This window comes from Rhipicephalus sanguineus, chromosome 1, assembly GCF_013339695.2.
Source record: "Rhipicephalus sanguineus isolate Rsan-2018 chromosome 1, BIME_Rsan_1.4, whole genome shotgun sequence".
Taxonomy (NCBI): Eukaryota; Metazoa; Arthropoda; class Arachnida; order Ixodida; family Ixodidae; genus Rhipicephalus; species Rhipicephalus sanguineus.
In genome coordinates this window covers 109,805,447-109,829,585 of record NC_051176.1, presented here as the reverse complement: position 1 = coordinate 109,829,585, position 24,139 = coordinate 109,805,447, and the positions used below count along the sequence as shown (strand labels likewise).

At 46.6% G+C, this 24,139-nt stretch overlaps 1 protein-coding gene across 2 annotated transcripts in view; it reads left to right on the top strand.

The window, feature by feature from the left end:
• Positions 1-603: 603 nt before the first annotated feature.
• Positions 604-24,139, top strand: part of LOC119395837 (RYamide receptor) — a 297,967-nt gene continuing 274,431 nt past the window's right edge. For both annotated transcript variants that reach the window (XM_037662848.2, XM_049415783.1), the window contains exon 1: positions 604-1,502. In XM_037662848.2, coding sequence (XP_037518776.1) covers positions 684-1,502 — 819 coding nt within the window. In that variant the 5' untranslated portion in view covers positions 604-683. The remainder of the gene's footprint in view (positions 1,503-24,139) is intronic.

The following is a 24,139-nucleotide window of genomic DNA, read 5'->3' as shown; positions in this document are numbered from 1 at the left end:
CCACTGTGCCAGAGTTCACAAAGTTTTTCGTTCGTAGATGCTTCTTCCTACTGCGCGGGTACCTGTGGTAATTATTCGTTCGGCATCTTCAGAGACTGCTGCAGCACTTATGAACCGTTCTGGCGTAAGAACTTTTTTCTATAAGAATACTGGCCAGATGCTCTGCCATTATAGGGTGTACACTACGCGAACAGCCAAGAAAACTCGCGGATAGCCCGTTCTATCCCATGCGCCTAGAAAACATGGCACAAAAGTGTATAAAAAATAATAATAAAGAGAGGCTATATCAGCAATCATAAAGGCGGCAACATCGCACGCAAACGGTTTCTTTGTGTCCTGCACGGCTTTCTGAGCGTGTCGAGCCTCTTGTTTTAATCATCTAGGCTGAGGTGGTACGCTATTTATGACGTCGGTCCCTGTGGTAAAAAAGAACGCGCAGCAAACAAGCCGAGGGCGGCCCCGCGGCTCCGCGCCACGCAGCTGTGTCGAGCGGCGATCATCCGACGGCGGAGAAAGAGGAGCAGGAGGAGGATGGACCTCGCGGGAGGAGGGTAGTAAGCGCGGCGGCAGCCGGCACTCCGCACGCGCCAGTCGGGACATCACGCCAAGCGCGGTCGGCAGCATTCGCGCGCCGCTCGGCACTCCGCGCGCACCACGAACGTACGTTCCGCTATGGTGCCACAATGACCTCGCTGCCCGGCATGACCCACGACCCGTCGGCTCCGCCGCCCCTGTTGCTCGACAGCCCGTACGCGTCGCCGGACTATGGCAACCTGTCGTTGCTGCCATCGTTGCCCGCTGCCAATGTCAGCTCGGGCAAGTTGTACCAGGTTCCCGTCGGCTTCATCGTGCTCCTCTCCATCTTCTACGGCATCATATCGCTGGTGGCAGTCGCCGGCAACTTTATGGTCATGTGGATCGTGGCCACCTCGCGGCGCATGCAGACCGTCACCAACTTCTTCATCGCCAATCTGGCCGTGGCCGACATCATCATCGGACTGTTCTCCATCCCGTTCCAGTTCCAGGCGGCCCTGCTGCAGCGCTGGGTGCTGCCCGAGTTCATGTGCGCCTTCTGCCCCTTCGTACAGGTTCTCTCGGTCAACGTGTCCATATTCACGCTGACCGCCATCGCGCTGGACCGTTATCGCGCCGTCATGTCGCCCCTTAAGGCTCGCACCACCAAGCTGCGCGCCAAGTTCATCATCTGCGGCATCTGGACGCTCGCGGTCGCGGCCGCGCTGCCGTGCGCGCTCGCTCTGCGCGTCGAGACGCAGGTCGAGTCGCATGCGCTCAACCTGACCAAGCCGTTCTGCCACGAGGTCGGCATCTCGCGCAAGGCCTGGCGCATCTATAACCACGTGCTCGTGTGTCTGCAGTACTTTTTCCCGCTGCTCACCATCTGCTTCGTGTACGCGCGCATGGGCCTCAAACTCAAGGAGAGCAAGTCACCTGGCAACGCCCAGGGTGCCCGCGACGCTGGCATCCTGAAGAACAAAAAGAAGGTGCGTACGTGGCTCTTTCATCTGTCAACACACCGCCCGACACATTCGTGGCATCCTCGTTTTGATAAAACTCGCATCACGAGCTCCTTCGTGGTGCTAAAACATTCATTAGTGACTTGACTATGTCATTGTTACGACAGTTGTTAGCCTGACTCGACCGCTCATGTCTTTATATAAAAGCTATAGAGCCTCCTCCGGTAGAGTGCGGCTACCGAGCCGCATCGCTTGTGTTTCCTTTGTTCTAGATCATGTTTCTCTGCCGTATGTCATTAATAATATCAAGTCTTCTGGCGACGTCAACGCCCTAAAAGCGCACGCAATGACGGGAAGTTTGTTGCTCGAGCGTGGTCCCAACTGGGACCGGAACAACGGCAAACTTTTCTACGCGTGCGTGGGACATACTACGCCAGAGATCCTTTCGACATTGAGAGCGCGCAGCGAAAAGTGCGCGACGGCCGGCGTCGCGAGCATATTTTATCGGGCAAGGAAACAGTAAAATTCTGGCCGCTCGAATTAATTTCGACAACATCTTCCGAGGTAGAAAGCACCCGTGGGGTGTTTTATTTTTTAGAAAGCTTACGACCGGCTTCATGTTTTTTTTTTATTATGCTGCCATCAGTATTCAATGGATGACCTCTGCTTTAGAGCCTTCCGTTTGCGGGTAAAAACCACATAAGAGTCACTTGTGATATTTTTATGACTTAGCGGCGAGAGGACCTTGAAAAAACAACTCCCCGTGGCGTATCGCCTTATGACCACAATCAGATGAGCTTATTTTCACGGGACAGGTTCTCGTGCGACGACACCCTCGTTGACGTATATATATATATATATATATATATATATATATATATATATATATATATATATATATATATATATATATATATATATATATATATATATAAAATTTGACCCGCCAATGATTTAACCTTACAGATCGGTTTAACTCGATGTTTTTCGGCCGTAACCATTTACTGAGTCGTAACCTTTTTCCGATGCCCCACATGTGTGTTCTTACGAATCATTGAAAGTATTCGAAAAGCAGCAATCTTCTCAAATGCTTTCAATGGTCTTGAAGTTATTTTTACCAAGTCTCCTATTCTCGTTCTGTTGTTGCGGATCTTGTGTGGAACGATGCTATTAAAGCAAGTTCATTTAAGTAGATTTAACTACCCGTCTGAGGCGTTGCGTCTGGTTTCAAATTTAAGGCTATTTCTCAGAAGCGGGTTGCTACTTGTAGTTGTGTCGTCTACATTTGCGTGGATGTAGACTGGTGTGAACTGAATTTAATTCCAGCTGATGTGAGCGCATCTACTAAGAGTACAAACATGCAATTAATGTTATTCGCGGGCTTGCCACCCTAAGCGAGTCACGTTTTGTAAACGGTTCATTTCTTAGCAGTCTTGCGTGTACGGCTATCAGTGTCAATAGTGTGTCATATATAGCTCTTCTTATTAAAATAACATATCTGTGTACAAACTTAAAAATAAATGGGCGTTAATATAGGACAGATCGCCACCCAGAGCTCCATTCGCTCTAAAAAATTAAAACGTGTCGCTGCAACAATCAGAAAGTCCGGTAGTATATATGCTACATTACGACGAAGGCTCAGAGGTTGTGGTGAAGAAAGAAAGAGAAGGGTGGGGACTAGTCGATTTTTTTTTGTTTTAAGAACGCCAGCGTGCACGCCTGTCTTTATTACATAAACTTCATTCATTCTCAAGTCGATGAGAATGGTATATTGTTAAGCTGTACGGGAACAATGCCGGCGGTAACGCGTGCAATAAATTCACACTTTCGATTTTGTCTATAAAGTTATATTATCACCGACCTCATATTATGCATATATCACGAGCCCCGCGATATGTGTTCGGCTTGCGGACCTTCTCGGTACTGACCAATTATCTGTCGTTCTATCCTGCTTATCGGCCAAGCGACGCGCCGCGTTACAGGTGCAGGTCGTGACGGTGAGTAAAAGTGCACGATTTTTTGAACATATGTATTCCATGCGAAGGCCTCTGTGTTGTCCGGCACCGTGGATCTCGAAATTCCCACATAAGAAAAAAAGGAAAAACCTCCACGTGCTATATTGAGGTTTTTCCAAAACGAATAAAACTTCAAGGAACGTTTCAAGGAAGGCATTGCCTCAGGGCGTCTTCTGTTCGGGCACACACGTCCAGAAAGCAAGACACCCCCTGAGCAAGAAAGCAAGAAGCATTGAAAGGGTGGCAAGGAGCTGCATTGATTTTCTTTGATGAGCTTTGTTTCTTGCTTGACTGACAGCGCCTTTGGGTGTCGGGGCCTTGTGGAACTAAGGGCGATCTTTGCTACGTATACACAAGAGCTTGATAATGAAAATCACTCTAGTTTCTCGTTGATTATTTAATCAATAAGACCCCGCATTCACAAAGAAATTTGTAGGCCAGAAATTTGTGTGTGATCAGATGTCAGCCAATCGTGACTTTGAAGGTGTGATCAGCGAAAGCAGCCCGCGGATTGCAGGACTCACGAACGAAAAGCTTTGTGAATGCAGGGGGCACCAGATATCGTCCTGACGTTTAACGCGTATGTGATGAACGCGTTTAATGGTACCTGTCGCGCGCTGCACTCAGCGTGGGTCTTCGAATTTGTTGCGGTTGTTGTTGTTCCACAACGATACAGTCGCGTTCGTGTCGTCGCTTTTAATCCCGTTGCACTTCCAACATCGTTTAAGCACCGCGCCGTTTTATGTAAAAACCAGTCCCGTACTGCGAGAATTCGAAGCAGCTGCATACCAGAACCGAGTGCAAGCAAAATAAAATCTGTAGCAACAAGATTGTCGTTCTAGGTTGGCAGCCAGAAAACCTGTTGCTGGCGGGTGCATAAAACCCGTGCTAGTCGTGTCATCGCACTCTTTGAAACACGCCTCCAATCTCAGACCGTAAGAAGCTACAAAAAGTTTCACAGGCGCGAGCAGCTTCCAGTTGTTGGAGAAAGTTCACTCCCTTCGTTCCAAATGTTCAAGGATAATGAAAACTAGCTACAGCGTCTCCTGTGGCATCGCTACGCCGATCACTACACTGTGACTTTGTGTTCTTGTTCTTTTTCTTCTGCTGCTTTCACACCCCTGTCCACATCCAGCATCAGTGTTGTAATGAGTGCCAGCAATCCTTGCATACTAAGGACAAACACATCAAATTATAGGATAAAAGAAAGAGTACAGTAAAAGCAGCCCATGCACATAAGAGCGAAAGCTGTTATGAGGTCATAACAGCCGATTTTGGTGGCGTAGTGGTCCGCCGCCGCCAGTGTCCGTAACCTACCCCGCATAGTAAAAAAAAAATGCAGGATCGAGCCCGACTTGAGCCCGGGCCCCGCTGCGTGGCAGTCGAGTGATCTACCACATTGCCACGCCGGTGCTTAAAAGTCCTTCGCAAAAAGACCCTAAACAGGCGTCATGTCGGGTGAGGAATCGCGTCAACAGATGTAATACAGCGTGGTAGAAGAACAAAATAGCACCAGACGCCACACAGTGCGAACTGCGTAACGAGTGGGTGGCTTAACGCTGCCCACCCATTACAAAGGGCTCAGCCATAATTCTTCATTGTGGCTAGCAGCGCGACGAACGAAGACAGAGAAGAAGCGCATGGGACAAGCGCTGAACTTCAACAATTTTTTTTTAAACAGCGGAACTGCTTAAACCGACCGTTAGTCCGTGAAGAGCGAAGAGAAAACTATCATAGCCGCGAACCGGCACGCGCGCTCCGCGTGCTCTTCTTCGTCTTCTGCTTCGCTCCCGGAACACGTGCGCCGACTTGTCCGGCGTGGGATGTCATAACCCTGACGGGCGAGAGAACGAGTAGAAAGAGTGTAAAAGAAAGCGAGAGGGAGAGAAATTTTCGGCGAAAACAATTTCTTTGCGAGGTGGGGTTCGGACCCGCGTACCCACGATCCGAACGCGAGCGTCGTAACCACTCGGCTATCCAGGCACGCTAGCACAGCATAGCATAGCCTTGTATAGTATAATAGTATATAGGATGGGGTTGGGAAATGGAAGTGAGAGTGAGGAGGAGGGGAGAGAGTAAAGCATAGCATAGAAAGAGAGAGAGAGAGAGAAATAGAGAGAAAGAGGAAGCGAAAATAGAGAGAGAGAGAGAAAGAGAAGAAAGAGAAAGAAATACACAGAGAGAGAAAGAAAGAAATAGAGATGAACAGAGACAGAAAACACATAGAAAAAAAACAGAGATCAGAGATGAGAAAGAAAGAGGGGATGAAAGAAACATAAAAATAAAGAGAAACAAAGAAGGCTGCCCAGCTCCGCACTTCCTTGACGCTTGACACCACTAGTCCGAATCTGCCTTTTTCTTTAGTTCACGGAAATAACATCCTTGAAAACTAAAAAAAAAAACAAAGCAAACTCGGCAATAACACACCCGATAACACAAGAAAATCAGCTACACATTCAGCTAGCTGATTAAAGGGAACACAATTAAAAAAAATTATGTCATTTTTTTAATACGTCTAGACGCCCCTCGCGTATGCGTAATCCTTTTCCAACAGCTCAATTTCATTCTCTAGTTATCGCACTCACAGCATCAACAAGGTGCATATATTGCCTTACAGACGTGTAGTGGGTGCCTCGCTTCTCCGCAGAATAAGGAATAATGGCTTAATGGGTACTTCTTCCCTACTTCGCAAAAATATTATTTTTTATGGCGCAGTGGGCACCTTACAACTGTACTTGCCGTAGTCGTCCCAAGAGAGTTGACAAGGGGCTCTAAAAATGCCGCTCCTCCAGCTTTCGCTGTGACTGTGCTCCGTGTTCCGCGCAGGCCTGACTTTTTTTTTTTCCTTCGGCACCAAGCGCCGATCCTCTACTACCGGAATCACCTTAATTATAAAAAATATCAACAACGATATCGTTGTCAGTAATATGAACCAGTGATATCATTTGTCGACATCAATGACATCAAGCACGTGATCACCAGGTCTCGATACAACATATAATTTAGGCCACACATCTTAAATCATGATAGCCTATGCTTCTTAAATCAAGCGAGTATAACAGTTTCACGATAAGGGGACCAGTGCTAGCGTTATAGTTTCGTTTTCCAGTGGGTAAAAAAGAAAAAGACTTTGTCTTTTCACCTTCAAATATCTGTTTCTTTAATGCGCTAATTTGGTGTGAAGTGCACTTACTAGGTTATTTTACCACAATTTTGAAAGTCCGTTCTTCAATGATCTCACTTGCGCCGCCTCCTTATTGTGAAGCGCGAAAAGTGTTACATAGAATTTCGGCTACAACTTTCTAGCAGCCGTCTATGTTTTCAGGGTGGTAAGCTTTTATTATAGTTGTCATGATCGTAAAGATATAAAAAGTCCTTACATCATCCATTCGAACAAGCTTTCTACCCTCTTCCTGAGAACTTGCATACCCTGTAATAAAAACGCAAAGAGAGCAGACCCGCTGTTAAGAGTTGCTGGGGCAGCTCGCACGAATCACTTTATCCGATACTGAATTCAACCACAGGCGCGCGCAGGGTTCCCCTTCAGGGGGGGGGGGGGCTGAGGTTCATCGCGGCGCCCCCCCTCCCTATATTAAGTCATTGTAAGGGGCAGACTTTGCGCCCCCCTCTTCTTAAGTGACTAGGGCGCCCCAATGCCCCAAGCGCGCACGCCTATGAATTCAACTGCTGTTAAGGAAAGCTCTCCATGACTGGCGCAGTGAATCGCTGAACAGCAAGTAATTGATCGAGTGACAAATACGCGTAATTGCACGACAAATATTTATCTTCGTCTCTGCACAACTTACTGGGGGTTTAACTTATACTTGCGCGATGCTTATTTAGCCGTGGTCAAATGCATGCGCAAGGCTAATAGGCTTCGTACGAAAGTATTCTGGATGATTGTGCGATCGAAGCAACCTTGATACAACATTAAAGAAATGGTAATGGCCGCGAAGAAGGAAAACTGAGCGGCCTAATTTTTCCTTGTTGACGATATACATATGAAGCTTACTGACAACGTGGCTAAATGAAACGTGGCATAGCTTTCTTTATAGAATAATAGGATGAACTAAGGCATACGGAAGTGAAAGTACACGAAAGAAAAAAAAGAACTAAGGAACAACATGTGGTGGCGGGAGCCGAACCCACACCTCCCGAATGGCGCTTTCCGTGTACCAATTCACCTGCACGGCTATACGACTGTTGTCCCGTCCACATACACGCGTATTTATTAATTCCTGACCCAGACAGCGTAAGCTATAGTGCCACTCACGGCCGTGGTGGCGGGTGCCCGCAGGCGCCGCGCTGTACGTGAGCAGGCAGCTGGCCAGTACAGCAGCGGCATCGCTCGATCGGTGAGAGTATAAATGCGTGTCAGGTAGTTCGCGCAAGAAATGCGGAAAAAATGGGCAGTATAGGCACTCATTTCGCATTTATCAGACCCAATGAAGGTTAGGCAGGAACGATAATTTCTTGCAGTCGCTTCCAATGAGCGCCCATCGTGGCATCAAGTGACTCGAGTTCATTCGCGTTGCGTCCTCGCATTCGATAACCCGCTCTTTCGTTCGTGATTGCTTTGTTTACAACGTGACTTTGAGAAACCCATCGGCGCATGCGTGCAAGTTTTCGTCGAACGCACTGTCTCGCAATCTCGTTCTACGCTATATGCGTTACTGGGCGTCGCAGAATGCCATATGCGCTTCGAACCAAACAACTAGGCATTTTCGTTCGGATGGAATCCGCGCAGAAAATTTATAAAGCACGCAAGACAAGCAGTATGTCCGGCTGCACTCTGCTGTCCCAAGCATGTTAATACCATACAATATATTGCGAACGATCAACTGTGCTAGTTGGGATTGTATAGTTTCGGAATAATGTACACACAGTCTTGATTGTCGCCAGAGAGGCTGCGGGATGCTTGATGCGATTATTCGATGTCAAATACATGAGTGTGCTGTCGAAAAGCCTTTCGTGAACGCCGTCTCCTTCAGAGTTCCATTATAGCCCGGTAATTGGCACGCAAAATGAGGTGCTTCTTGTGTATACAGCTGCGATACACGCCCTCGCCGAAAGTAACTCGGAGTAACGACTAGCTACAAAACCGGGGTAACATATTCGTGTTTACAAGCATGCAGAATGTTGTATAGAGGTTCACAAGAATTTGTGCCCGTTTACACTGCACAGCTATTTAAGAGTTTCGCAAGGAATGGCGACGCCCGCCCTGAACAAACAGGCCAGCACAAGCAATCTTTAATGAGAACCTTTGCAACGTGGTGTGGCGTATGAAAGAGAACTTCAAAAGTAGTAAACGGCCGAAAGCTGCCAGTCAGTTAGAGTACTTACTTTAGCTGTTATACTTTTTTAAACTTTGGGTAATTTAGTCGCCCCCGTGAACAGGGGCGTAGCCAGGATTGTGTGTTGTGGTTTGGGGTGGAGGGGGTCCGACCACTCTTTATGTATGGTCATGTGTGTGTATATATATATATATATATATATATATATATATATATATATATATATATATATATATATATATATATATATAATACAAAGTGCAAAATATAGGGAAGGTTTACACCCCTTCCCCCCTGCTCGCTACGCCTATGCCTATATGAATAATTCGATCGCATAGTCAAAGCTAGCTAACCAGCATGGAACCTCTGTGCAATCTATCCGCTTCCGATCCTCGTACCTGATTGCTTAAATTTATACGATCGCATGCCCTCTTACACAATGGCAGTTTTAGCGGATGCGCGGCAATACGATACGTATAGCTTAGGGCTCAACCGGAGCCTTGTAGGAACATATATATATATATGTGATACCCCGCACCTCCACCACTTGCTAAGAGGTTTATTGGCAAAGAATATGGCAAGAACAAGCAGCGGTCAGCAGCGTTCGGCCAAGCGCAGCAACCACGAGCTCATGCCGATGGTGATGCCGCTCAGGCGCAGAGCAATGCCGCTGAGGCCACTCTTCTTCTTTACAATATATATAATATGAGCAAGGGGGGGTGTGTTAGGAATTTCAAGTTTTGAAACTTCCCGTTTTCGACATACATCCACATTTCATTTCACTTCGCTTGTGTTCTAGCACTAGCACGGGAGTTGTCGGTCTTTGAAACTACAAGACCACCTGTTCAGAGTCCTTTTTACATAACCAGGTGACGGAAAACACGGTTCGCTGGAGATGCGCGGGCATATTCTATTTATTATTTCCTGAGGCGCGCATCTCAAAGGGGTCAATCGGAGCGGTGGGTGGCATTTCCATCGCCGCCCAGTGTGGAGAGAACCTTGATATATTATATATGGTGTAGAGTAACGGGTCAGTGGGCCAGTTCTGTTCGGAGGATAACGAGTTATGGCACAACGGAGGCGTTGTCTTGAACAGTGAGAGAGAGAGAGAAATAAACGTTTATTTGTGAAACAGTGTTCCGAGCGATGCTCGGTATCACCCTAAGGTGGGAGGGCTCCCTAGTCCAGGAACCCTCTGGCTTCAACTGCCCTCTTGGCCCTGATGACAGTGAAATGACAATTTATTTATTGGCCCACAGATGCGGGAGGAATCCTCCCCACTCACTTGAAGTTTAAAGTTAAACTGGGCATGGAGTTTCCTAAAATCAACTAGAGGGGACTCTGGCGCTGCGATCGTTCAGCTACCATGGGAATGATGGGTAGTACACAAATTTGCCTAGTCTTCGTGCTTGCGGCTTCAAACGTACTTGTGGCTTTGTTTATTGCTATGTTTTTTTTTTCGGATAAAAGAATTGATCGTTGTGAAATTCGTGACCAGATTTGAATTGCTGAGCCTAAAGAAGTTAAAGTGGCGAAGTGAAACTGCTGACTTTTGCTGAACTTGATTTTTCGACAAAGCGGATGCAGCCGACGCGGAGCGAAACGGAGGCGAAAGTACGAAGTTTAGACAAATTTGTGTACTACCCATCATTCCCATGCTGGCTGAAGCGCCATGCGTTGCAGCTCCCATAGACACTAGCGCCAGAATTCCCTCTAGTAAGTATTGTAGGAAACTCTATGAAACTGGGCTTATTAGACGGGCTAGAGGTTTGTTTGATGTGTATTCAATAGGCCCTATTGGAACTGGTCCAGGACGTGTCTTGTACGATTAAAAAAAAAAAACGAGGCAGGATATCTTCTTATATACATTTAATAATAATGCGAGGAATGCCTGGCGCACTTTCAATTAAGGGTTTCGTAACATAGCCCGCGTTTTCACAAGCATTCTTATTAAGCAACGAACCCTTATTAAAAAAAAGCGGCGATCGAAGATAAGCTTTTATGATTTGACTGGCCACGCGCTTTCATTAGAGCGCGCTGGCAACACGAAAAAAAAATTCAATTCTGTCTTTTCTGCGAAGATTGCATTTCGGAAGAGCGAGCGGAAATGCAGTGGAGGTCATTTTTCATTTTACCCGCCCGGCAACACTGCGACGAAGTTACACATATACGTATATGGGGCGATTACTCGCCCAGATGTCCTGGATTCCGCAATATGCAAGCGCAAATTTCCTCATTTCTGCGCCGAAGAGTATTCCCGTCACGCTGTGGTAGAAGCGAAAGAAACATGAGAACCCGCCGAAATGTCGTAAGTGAGAACACAAAAGACATTGACGCTTACTGCGAAAGAGAAAAAGAGTTGATGCCGAAATCTTCCTCTTCCATCTAAAACCGTCATCCTCACATTTTGTAGCAAAATGAAGAAAAACAATCTGTCATTGCAGACTTGTAAAAGACGGGGATTACAGATTGTCTCAAGAGGGGAGGACGTTTTAAAGCGGGGCTGTTAAGCTTTTCGGTATGTCGCGCGGAGTCGACAAGAAACTACCATCATCAGCGGCCGGCACGCGCTCTCTTTGTCTTCTTCATGTTCATAGTCAATCTTCATGCTTATTCAAGCCAATTAAGCCAAGCTATGTTAAAATAAAGCTAAGACCTTGCTAAATACGACCTTGATGGTTATAAGCTTACTAATTACGGCCACGGTAATTAAGGCCTTGCTAATTAATATTACTCTAATCAAGCCTTTGCTAATTAAGACCATTCCAATTATAATCACTCTACTTGGGAGCATGCTAATTAATATCTCACTAATTAAGAACACTCTAATTAAGACCTTGCTAATAAGCTAGGTCGGCCACAAGCACCGCTGTTAGTCCAGCCTTGCACCACTGTTGCAAGCTGTCCACGTCTTTTTCTTTTGTTCTTTTATTCCTAAATGAGTACCTATATCTGAAAACAGAGCGACGAACATAAACAGCGCACAAAGCGATGTAATGTCAAGTTTAGAAATTCCGCACTCTCCAACTTTGATTGGTGAGCGCCAACCAACCTTCTCTTTCTTGCAACATGAAGGTGTGCCGCGCGCACATAATGAAAGCGAGAAAGGGGGTTATAAACCAAAACTAAGGTCAATTGCAAACGGCAGTTAAAAGGGTTTGTGCTCACCCAGCTGTAGTTCGAGAAAAAAAGGCATGTCGCGTCGCCTAAGAAGGATCATTGAATTGTGGCCCCGGTTTATTGGTGCCAAAACGTGGTATTGGAATAATGTTCCACGCTGAGTACAAAACTAAAACGCGGCTGCACTTCTAAGGTTTTCCCACGGACCCCCTCGCGGAAATGCTAAAGGAGCCTTACAGAGGTCGAGTGCTTTGTCAAAGTAAAGGACAATCGATGACGTCTCGAAAACTGTCTCTGTCTCTGGCTATCGTCTCTGTCTATCTGTGTCTCCTGTCTTCGTCTAAGTCGTGCTGCATTTCCCCGAGCGTGAACCAACTCGCCCAACGTATTACTCGAAAACAGCTTGCACGGTCTTTTCTGGAAAACTTCGCCGAAGAGATGAGCACGGATTATGATGGCAATCGATGCGGTATCTAATCTGGCATGTTTTGCTGTTTACTCATTTGACGGGGAGGTAATGCAACCGCCAGATGTCCATTTTGTGACGTCATAATTTGCGGCCGACACATCTTCCGCCAACAGGGTGTTTTACGAAACCTGAACCAAGGATTTAATTTAAGTGGTTAACGGTATCTGGGTCGAACCAACGATATATGGTTCTCCGTTATGTGGTGCTTCTTACAGTGCGTTTTATATGCCGTATAATTGGTTAATTAACTAAGATCAATTATGAAAGTTGTTTGGAATTCTCTTGAGGACCAAGTGTGTTTCGGTACGTTGTAGAGGTGATTCAGAAACGACCGATCCAATTCTTCGTGGCAACGCAAGTGCTGCGTGGTGATTTGAAGAAACCCCACGAAGTATGCAGCAAAACCGAGTGACTGCAGTCACGCGCGCTATCCTATCGCGTCGCTCGCAACCATGCTTCGATCGAAAATATATTCACCTCAATAAAAGAATCATAAGTCCTGTACGTTAACCCAAAGCCATCCACGGCGACGCTTATTATATAGCTGCAGCTCGAATGTATGCCATCAGAGAATAATTTAATAATGAATTAATTAATCAGCGTGTATTTCTTGTCGGTTCCAGTCTTTTTGGTAGTTTGAAGATAACGTCGATATCGGCAACACAGACTGACTTAAATAGCGCTCAGCCCGAGCTCGAATAGCATTACTTCGACTGTAGTGCGCCCACGTGCACAGTGCAGAACGACACGCTCGGGTATGCGTTTTATTCCTTCCTCGCCCATGCGTCGTCCGCACTGTCACAACGCAGCATGAATTACCAACAATACCGTTGGGCGCTGCGCATACATGCACGATTAATGATTCAGTTCGCAGTACACGTGCTGTTAGGCTTTTCCTGTGGGCCCTCACATAGGCGTGCAGCTTCCAGACGTGTATTCGATGAAAATGTCTCCTCTTCCTCAACAGGAAGATTTCATCCATCAAGCCATCACTGGCGGATTTCTGCGACCCGCCTCAATCGGCGGCCGCGTCGCGCTGTGCATATAGATTTAATAAAAGCGCGTCATCGGTGCCTTGCCTGTTATAGTGAACGCAGCCTTTCTTTCCCTTTTTACTTCCCGCTCTTTTACTATCCACCTGTCGTTGTTTGATATCTACGCAGCAGCACTTGCAGCGCTCGCGATGAGTCTGCAAATCTGTGCTCCACATCTTTTTTTTTCGCCAGTTCGCCTGTAAAAACGTTTTTTTGTTCTTTTCGCTTATTCAGATCACGGACATCATTATAACATGTATATATGGTAGATTTCATCTTTAAGGAAACCGTTGTGAAAATGCATCATCACCGCGCAAATGTGTGTGCGGAAGATTATACGAAGAGCTGGAACGCAGGAAATGGGCAAACTAGGATGACTGCGCGGGGCTTTGATATATCGTGGAAAGATGTCCTCGATCTTTATTTTTTTTTCCTTACCAATACTATCATTATTAGGTTCGTGGTGTTCCTCCGACCATTTGCTTTTTCTCTCAAAACTATCGCCTGATGGCGGTCGCATCTATATCTGTCTCGCGAGGCTGAATGAATTCAGCGCCGTTTTTCTCCTGGAAATGACGCGAGCGGCGTTGGCAGATCGCAGGTCCGAGAAGGAGTGGACGAAGATAGCGACGTTAGGTGATCGTTAAGCGAACATCGCAAAATAGCAACGCCCGCAGCTCCGCTTCCGTCGTTCTGCCGCTGCATTGCTTATCTCGTAAAAGTCACCGCCGCCTTCCCGATGCGCGAGAAAGGAGTCGTTTAGAGAATGCCATGCCTTCGATAATGGCCGCTTTGGAGGCGGCGGGGCGTGCGCTTAAGTGCCCTCGCAGTAAAGTGACTTTCAATGGGTGCATATTGTGATCGATTCGAACAGCCCTCCCTCCCTTGCCCGCAAACTTTCGCTCGCCGACTGCAGTCGCTACCCTGGCTGGGTCCTATACGTTCCTGGTGGTGGTGTCGTGGCGGTGAGCGAAGGAAGGGAGGGCGTCGCCTCCACTTCTGAAAACTAGAGATTCTCTCTCTTTTTCCCCGATTCCAAAATGAAGATGGTGGGCGTACCTGTAGGAGCAATCACTCGGTAATCTTGGCGGGGAAGTGGTTACAGTAATAAAGGACGACTTATCGCGAAGTGTTTCCTCCTCTCTTCCTCTTCGTTGGAAAGCGCACCTTTTCTGAGGAAGACGTTCACTATGCCTTAGTCGTGAAGCACATTATGTGGCCCGATTTGCGGCAGATGTAGGCACAATTCCGTCGTTATTATTAAATTTCGTTGTTGGAGCGTTTCACTGCCGCGTTTGGACCGAGTGCTTTCCGTTTTCTTGCAGCCAGTTATCAACGTGGACACTGTACGTTTTGATGCCTTCAACCTCCGTGTTATAGCTTGAGTATTGTGCGTTTTTCTTTTTCAGTAGCGCATACGAAAATCGCTGTAGTGCGCGGCCAAAGCGTGTGACGCGTTTCTCGTAATGGTGCGCTTCATCGCTTTCGTGAATCTAATCGTGCGCGAATAATTTCTTCCAGTTAGCATCTCACATTTCGTTCCCCATAATCTATCTGTTTCTTGATATTCAGTGGCCGTGAATTATTGCGTATGTTAAGCTTTCTCAAAAAAAAAAAAAAAAAACAAGGGGGAAGAAGGAGCTGCAGCCAATTGAAATCTCAAGTTGCCTACAAACTCACTATACTTTCATTGCAAATAAGTTAAGGTCTGAGTTAAACAGTAGTACTTTAAGCAGTTATATAGTAATAATCTGTCGCTATATACGGCAACATATAACATGCTAGGGCTGCAACATACACAGAAGGCATGTGCAAATAAAAGCATTTGACCTTGTTTATTATATTTTTTTTTTCGAAAAGCAGTTTTTTTGAGGGCGCGGTGCATAACGCACGAGAAGTGTGACTCGAATGGTGACATTGTTAACCAGTGCTAAGTTTTAGCAGATCCTTAAAAAATAATTAAGTTAGAGAGAATCCAAAGGAATCCCACTAACCATGAGTGGTTCCTTTCCTCTTTGAACAGTGCCTTATCTGAATGCGGCGCGGTAAAGAATGCTCCTTACATATGTCACGGTGCTTCAAAAAAAAATTTAAACGTCGTTCAGCAACCGGCTAATTGACGGCGAACACCGCCGCCATTCGGAAAAATTTCAGCCGCCTTTTATATACAGCGATTGTCTCGGTGAAGCGGTAAAATGATATTATCCACGATCTCTGGAAAACAGGCTCGTGAAACGGCCAAACTAACAGCACTAGAACCAAAAGCGCCACCTCGTGATGTATCGAGGCAATAAAGAGAGCGAGAGTGGGAGAAGCAAGTATGCCAGGATGACTGCACCCGCCGTAACATTCGTATGTACCAGCAGTACACAGCAGCGTGGCTTTGAGTGTTTCACTTCTTTTTCTGTGAATGTGCGTCCGGCAATTGGACGCGGTGTGTCACAAGCCTCCGAAGCTATTTCCCTCAACGTCGAAACGCTCGTAGCAATACTCGTTATAATAGCTACAGGCTCTGCCTTGACGTGATATAGTGCAGCGCCTATAGCCGCAGAATTGCAGTGTCAGGCCCTGCGCGCACAGACTGGTACAGGGAAAGGTAAGAAGCACGGAATGAGGCGCCGTGCCTTCCGAGCTGTAGAGCCTGGATAACCGCTCGTTATTCCTCGCGTATAGTTCGCAAACAAGGAAGGGCAAGCGGCATTGTTAAAGGCGCCACAAAGCCGGCGGCTTTCCTGCCCCCACTGTGTGTGCGGCACGAGGCACAGCAAAGGTGCGACGGCTGGCGCGACACGCGTCACGCCACGTGCATCGCGATGCCTCTCACGTCGCCCCCTACGTTTCTCCCGAGGAGACAGGACAGGTGGAGTTCTTCCTCCGGCCGACCTCTCCTCCCTTCTTCTCGGTCGCCCTCTCTGAACAGGTAAAAAAAAAAACACTTAAATAAACAAACAAATCTCTTTTTAACTCAACCAACTGCGCAGCTTAGAGGGAGTAACGACACCTTGTCGGGCGCCCTGTTTCTCTTTCTTGCCATTTAGGATGCAAGTCTGTTTGTGTTAATCACACATGCATGAGTACTCATGAGTTTTTCTCCCTCCTTTTCTGTTTAAGATACTTGTGTGTGTGTGGAGGCAGGGGGGGGGGGATTCAAGTTGATGTATTGAATTTCCTGTAATCCCAAATAGAGACTTCGGTCAATCTCTTGGGGTGCTGTTTGTGAGACGAAATTGTGTGTCTTTCTCGAGAAAAGATCCACGATTTGGTCGGGAAGTTTCGCGATTGCCATCCGTGCGCTCGCACACGTACGTGCTGTAGCGCCCCAGAATGGATAAGGGTTTGGGCGTTTCGCTTGGTCATCGCCAAGCAGAATACATAGCGCAGACAGGAACACAGGACAGGAAGACGGCGAGACGAGCGCCCGTTGTTACCGTTCTCGCAGTGGGCGGGTCTCGCGCTTTTGTAGAAAGACTGCTGTATATACTAGAGGGGTGCTATCGCGGAACGATTCTATTTTTTATTCCAATGCTTTTCGTGCTTTTAACGACGGCCCGTCCGCGTTATCAACGCGATCAGCCAGCCGCGAGTGGTGGGTGATAAGAATAGCATAGAATATGGCATGGAATCGGAAATAGCATCGTTCCGCGATTGCATCCTTGAGGTCTTTTCTCAGGTCACTTTTGCTTTCTGCAATAAGTACCAGATATAGTGAAGAACACGCTGATCCTCCCGTTCCCCTCGCCCCCCACCGATGGCGCACGCCGTTTAGTGAGTGCGGTTCGCGCGTTTCCACCTTTTTCCGCTACGGCGGGCGCGCGCAGGGCAGCACCATCTGATGGTGTTGGAAGAAACGGAGCAGCTGGCGACGTACGGCTGCGGGTGACAGAGCCCGTCCAATCAGAAGCCTCGAAAGCAGCTCGATAAGCGACGCAAACTTGGTTTGCGAGCTTATCGCATTGGAAAAAAAAAATCACCGACGTTTACGATACTCTCTAATGCCAAATTTGAGCCCAGCGGGATTCTGGCGTCGACGGCGGTAAGCCTCTGTTCGCGCAGTTTGGTTAGCGGCAGACTAAGCATTTCCACCGTTTGCGTCCAAACTGCGGCAACGCTCAATGTTCCGCCAACTGCCCCTTGGAAGGATTTAATGAGTGAAAGTGCAAGGAGACCGCACTTGCAGTAGTGCATAGGATCGGAAGCACGTTACCTTATCGGAAGCCATAGCAGCGCGTGCTCCCGCGCTATGGTGTACTACAACTGCACCTGCGTTATTCCGCGTTCTGCGCTCGCTGTCTTTCATCCTCCCATGTGCCATCCGTTCACTCGGTTACAACATACGACGCGAAACCCACGAACGGGCGCATAAGAGCTGCGCTCTAAAAACGATGATGAATACAAGGAAATGAAATGTTCAGAGCACATCACACTGACGTGCTCATCGTTCAGCACCTCACAGGCTGCCTTAAGTAGGTTAATCCATGGCAACAAACGTAGCAGAGTTTTTGTGGCTTTGTATTCATCATACACGCGCATAGGTCGGCAACAAAAATGGATCTCACTCAGGCTCACTCAAAAAATATATTTTGTGCTTAGGGCTAACTCGGACTCAGACTCACGAAAATTTCCTTCAACCGGACTCACGCGAACTCAGGCTCACTAAAATTTTTCTCAACCGGACTCACTCGGACTCAAACTCACCAAAATATTACTCACCCGGACTCACTCAGACTCGGACTAACAGCTCGATCGGAGTCTGAGTGAGTCTGAGTGAGTCGACTCATGAGTGAGTTTGCCGACCTATGCACATGCACGAGTCAGAAGTCCCACGATCTCCCTTCTCTAATATACCTGCAACCTAACATATCCTTAAAGTGGTCCGAAGGCAGAGTTTCTGATATTCACATAATAGGAAGTAAAGCAAATCACACTGTATAACGTCTTTTTCTGTGCTGATTGAGTTAGTTCTGACACGATCCGACAATTATTGGAAGGAGTAAGGATTTGTAAAAAAAGAAGCACGTGTGTGCCGGATACAGAGCAATGTTTATCTACGTCGAGTGTGTTCTAATCGAATAGGCTATTTCTTATAAAGGTTCAATGGCGTTTAATAACCGCCGAGTGAACTACGCGCTGCACCCATTTTCAACGACGGAATCAAAGTGCTCTCTATTCCTCTATGGGCTATACGGATACTGTGTAAGACGTGCGCCCTTTAAGTGACCACAGTGTCCCGTATAATAAAGAACCAGACTGTACGACGAGCGACGACGCGTGATCGACCAGGTAAAGAACCATCGGTGCGCATCCGACAGCCCTCCGCCGACAGCGGTAATCTATCGGCGGAACGGCGAAGCCATCAGACCGACGAGGACTTATTTCGTTGCCATGGCACTGAGACGTAATCCCATAGATGCTGCACTGCAGCGTGTGCGTGGCAGAAGTGCACTTAATAGAGGCTGCAAGCAGAAGAAACAGGCAAGACTTCGCAACATGTAGATTGCGCCTTCTTGCACAGTCTGGCACTGACGCGCGTTTGCGGTTGAAGCGATTTTCCTTCATCTCTAAGCTAAAGAACTTTGTTTTCAACAGCATGTACGTACGCAGCGGACTGCTTTTGATACATTAGTCATCTTTATGCAGCGCAGTTGAGGCTTGAGCAAAAAAAAAAAAAAAAGCCTTTTCGGCTACCCGAGCATTCACTGTCCATGGTTTATTTTATTGCCACACGTTGTGCCCGCGCAGGTCTCGCAAGTATGCCCGTTTTTTCCAGTCTTAAAAAAAAAATCCGAAACTTCCACGCAAATGTTATTCCGATAGCTTGCTTGCTCATGTGGTGCGTATGCCTCAACTTGATTACGTTCATAAAAGGTGCAATTACGCCATGGAGCCGCTATGGTTGGATTTTGGACCGAGCTATGCACGAGGTACGCGCCTGCTACACACGAATAATATTGAAGTGCTCATAGCGCACTGAAACAAACATAGGTCGCACACAAGCTGTGGTGACCAAATATTAACTTCACGAATAACAGAAATCTTAAACCAAGACTCAACCATGCATACTACACTTACTGGAGGATGGAACTTCACCTAGATCATTTAAAACGTTAACAAAAGAACTCCTAGCTGAAGAAAGCGATGCTTTTTTTTATTTTTAAAATCTTTTAATCATTGATGTTTTGTACTTTTTACACCTTGTTTACTATTGTCTCACTGTCTATCGTTTACTATGATATAATTTGTCCTGTAGAGGATGTATGCCATAGTCAAGGCGTTTGTTGTATCAGTTTGACTGAAAGTAGGCATATGTTGTATTTCCACCACTCTAATGAGAACTCTGTTTATATTTGTGCTATCTCTATTCAGAGTTCTGCTTGATCAAGAAATCCGTGTAGAATCACATGTGCTGCTGTGTTTTCTGTTTATTGTGTTTACTCGTGCGTCTCTGGTTTGCTGCCAGGGTGGCACGACCAAGTCAGGCAATTACTCAGCCTTCAGTCGTGTCCCCCAAGGCAATTTTGTAACAATTTTGCCTTGGATAAACCAAACAAACCAAAAGCCCGTTTGTCCTACAGAGAAGCTTGGAGAGCGCGCCTGCCACATGCTTTTGATTGATGAACCAAATTGTGCGCGCTCCTGGATAATAGGGCATGCCTACCATACAGTCGCAAAACGTGCACTGTTCTCTCATGATAGCATGTGTTTCATCCATGCTTACTGGCAAGTTTGTCGGTACTCTCACTGCCAAGTGTGTGTTTGTGTGTGTGTGTGTGTGTGTGTGATATCTTTATGAGCGATATTACAGGAAGAGTGTTCCTGGCTGTTTGCAGAATTGACGTTGGTCGGCGTATTTTGATGGGGAACAGGAAGGGCAGCCTTGTTGGGTGCGGCAACCTGTTCTATTACAACCACTTAAGCATTGTTTATTGCATCTGCGTGGGCCGTGCGTTTAATGGTAGAACCTTGTGCGAAGGAGTCGATAAATCGGAGCGCCCTGGTAACCACAAAAATATTGTGTCTTGGTTTCACATCAATCTCTCCTGCCCCCTTTACAAAGGTTAATTCACGCTGGCTCTTTATGGCATCTGCACGCCCGATTTCAGTGTTTAGCAGAGTGCAAAATATGTTATCAAACATAACCTACCTGGCTGGTTTTCAAGCGATACGTCCTTCTCATACCCTTCCGGATTCTGCGTGGCTGTTCTGCATGTTGCTGGATTGGTACGTATCTCGGTAGATATTAAGCGAGCGAGAGGGTATACGGCAGGAGGAGAGAGAAGAACTTCGTATTCTGAAAGCACGCATTTTTGCCGGCATGCATATTATTGCCGGCTTTCTGAGCCGTCGTTATACCGTCATTATACAATTGCGGTCGTGCCGTTATGGTTGCTCAACTAGCATAATTTTTTGAACCGGTGTCGTCATGCCGTCGTCGACATGTTGTCGTGGATGTTTCACCGTCGTAAATTTTCCTTTCAAAATGCGACGGCGCTGTTCTACACTCGCTTTGACAGCTTATACGAAAATAGCCGCTCATACCACAGTGCACGCTTTCGCAGATTCGGGGTTCTTGTTACTGATAAGGCTTACATACTTGGTACGTTAATAAGGAAAACTCAGTCAAGTTGATTGTGTTTGTAGTCGTTCGGCCGTTCAAAGCATTCTGAGTGCTTATTTCTTTAACGTTGGTATTAATTCGGCGCTTACGTTCGGATCAATTTTTCCGCCTAATACAATGCAGGAAAAGTTACTGGCGAAGCATATACAATAGAGCATGGTCGCAGAAAAGAGAAACAGCTCCAAATGAGCAAAAACATAAACAGTTTACGGGACATCTCACACTCTCGCCGCATTCACTTGCTGGGGTGAGAAAGCTGCAGATTGCGGGTTCAGCCGTCATATGTCAGTGACATAGACAATTCCCGTAATTTCTAACTAAACGCGCAAACACAGGATGCCCACCAGATGCTATGACAATTTTCTTTCTCATTTTATGCAGTGTAGTGTTCCTGAGGAAATAGCTTGAAATTATTATCATTATTATTTTATTTTTGTAAGTGGCTACGTTGGAAACAGCTTTCCCGCAGAGGAAACAAAAAAGACAGAAAAAAAAATGCGGCGCGTTTCTTGACCCCAGTCAATGCAATTGTTACCCTCAGCTCCATAATATTACAGATTTTTATAGCTAGCCCTTTCTGATAGGAGATACGTAGGGGTCATTGAGTGTAAAATCTTTATTTCTTTACATATTTTCGTGCACCGCTACTTACCGTGTTCGTTGCATCTGTACTATAAGATGAACCTTCAGGGCTGGAAACATATAACCATCCCACCTCTTCACATCACTCGAAATTTGTTACGCTAGGGAAATTGCGCCCAAGTACTTAAAATTGGCAGCAACCGTAGATCTAAAACTGATTCAGAAAAATTAAGCGCGACGACTGGTTTATAGACGTATATTATGCGTACCCAGGGACGAATGACAGTTACACTTCTGCACATGTGCTTCACGTTGAGTTATCGTCCCCAAGGTGGCCGCTCCTCCAGCTGACCGTTGTGGCAGCCGTGTATTATTATATGGAATCGAAAAACGATGCACGCCGGTCGGGAAACAATAAAACTCGAATCTGGTCTACCATATATTATCAGAGACGCTAGCAGGAAGTGTGAGCGATTGGGCAGCGAGTATGAACGATGAGAGAAACGTGACTTCAATAGACGTGACATGAAGACATGCTTTAAGGGACAGTGAGGCGAAACGATAATGAAGTTTAGACTGGTATCTTATTCCTTTTGATAGTCCTTAATATCGCTATCATAGAGGTTCATTATTAGGAACGCAAATAAGGTGAAAGTTTCATTCTTGAATTTTGCACCGATACCTCAGGATTTGGGTATCTCTGCGACGTCAGGCACTTGGAATTCTTTTATCTTTCTTTTTTTTTTGCATTATGGCCACAACTGCACGATGAAATTTCCTGAAACCTGTTAAGTCTCAGCATTTCTTGAAACAGCATGTAGTATATTTTCACAGAGAATTAATTGTGTATGACATAGCATACATCGTCCTAATCCATGACGTCACGACAAGTTGGGGTCGGACACTAAAGGCGGCGTCGCCACCTCTATTTTCACGGGAAGATTGGTTGGTTTGTAGGATGATTTAACGTCACAAAGCGGCTCAGCCTATGGGCCGTATTCAAAAACAAAAGTTTCACGAAAAGTTGACTTGGGAAGAAAAGTATAAGTTTGAGAGCTAGAAGTATGGGCAAAGTTTCAAAAACTGCACTTGAGGCTCACCCATGAAAGTACCACTTTTCTGGGTAAGTAACGCGCCTCGGAACGAGGCTATAGAAGTTCTCATACTTGTTTCATTAAATAAAGCACAAATAAATGACTAACTTTCGCGCAAAACTGGCCGTGAATGTTGTATAGTCTTTATCAAGGTATACTTCGTGAGAGGCGAAATAAATATTTGTCGCTGTTGTCGGTCTTTGTCTTCGGCTGACAACAACAAGCAGCCGCCGCTCAGCGGCCGTCGCTATAAAGTGGCCGTCACAACTAGCGGTTATTTTGTCGTCTACAAGTGTATGTGTTGCTGTGGTGAGATATCGCTTGCAACGCGAGCGGTTCTTTTGTCGCCTTACGTGCATTTCGCTCCTTGGATTCTTTCTCTGCTTTTCAGCGTTTCGTGTATTTCGCTAACTTCTGTTAATTTTCTGAGCGCCCGTGTGCGTTCCCTTTTTTCTTAATAAGCGGAGCGTTACCAATTAATGGAACCAGCTACGAGGGGTGCTCAAATGAAAAGGTATACGAAACGTCGCAACAACGTAAGCGTTAGGACAGACGCCTATGCCTCTATGGGAGAACGTAGCATGACATCTATGGTTGCGATTGGAGTCTCCGCCGTGGATCGGAGCATGCGGGGGCGCCTACATGCGCAGGAAAGAGCAGAGGTTCTTATAAAGGGCGCCGTCCAATTGACGCAGCAGTGCGTGTGAGGACAGGATGGCGTTCACGCCGCAAAATTCGACCATCGAGGAGCAGCGAGGCGTTATCAGATTTCTGACGGCGGAAGGTGTTAAACCGGCTACCATTCATTGCGGGATGGTGACTGTATACGGGGAAGACTGTGTGCCCGATAAGACCGCGAGAAAATGGAAAGCGCTTCAACTTGGACGATGAACTCAAGGACACTGTGAAGGACTGGGTTTCGTCACGACCGCAGGAATTCTGGAAACAAAGAATCCTTCGGCTCGTTCATCGAAGGGATCGTTGTGCTCAGGTCTATGGTGTATACTTTGAATAAAATCTTCATTTATACCCACAGTGTCGTTTCGTACCGCTTATTTGAACACCGCTTGTATAATAAAATTTTTTTCTTGAGATGTGAGCGTTTTTCACTTGCATCGTTACACAGTTTATTTGGGCATCCATAGCTGTTCTGCAGACGCAGGCTGCCAATAGATGTGGTTGGGCGCCCGCAGCATCCCTACGGACGCGCGCTGCCAGCCATACCTAATGAAAGCCTGCAGAGCTGCTGCCGACGCTCAACTAAAACTGCTTAATGAAGCAAGCGAAAGAACCTCACCTCTCAAATATATTTCACGCATGTCATCGGCATGCAGTGGCGGAACGTTGGGGTGACCGCGTTCGTTGTCCTTTGGACCCAGCGGCAGCATTTCCAACAGGCGTAGCACCACTCGCTTGGAAAAGTTGTGCCACGACAGGAATT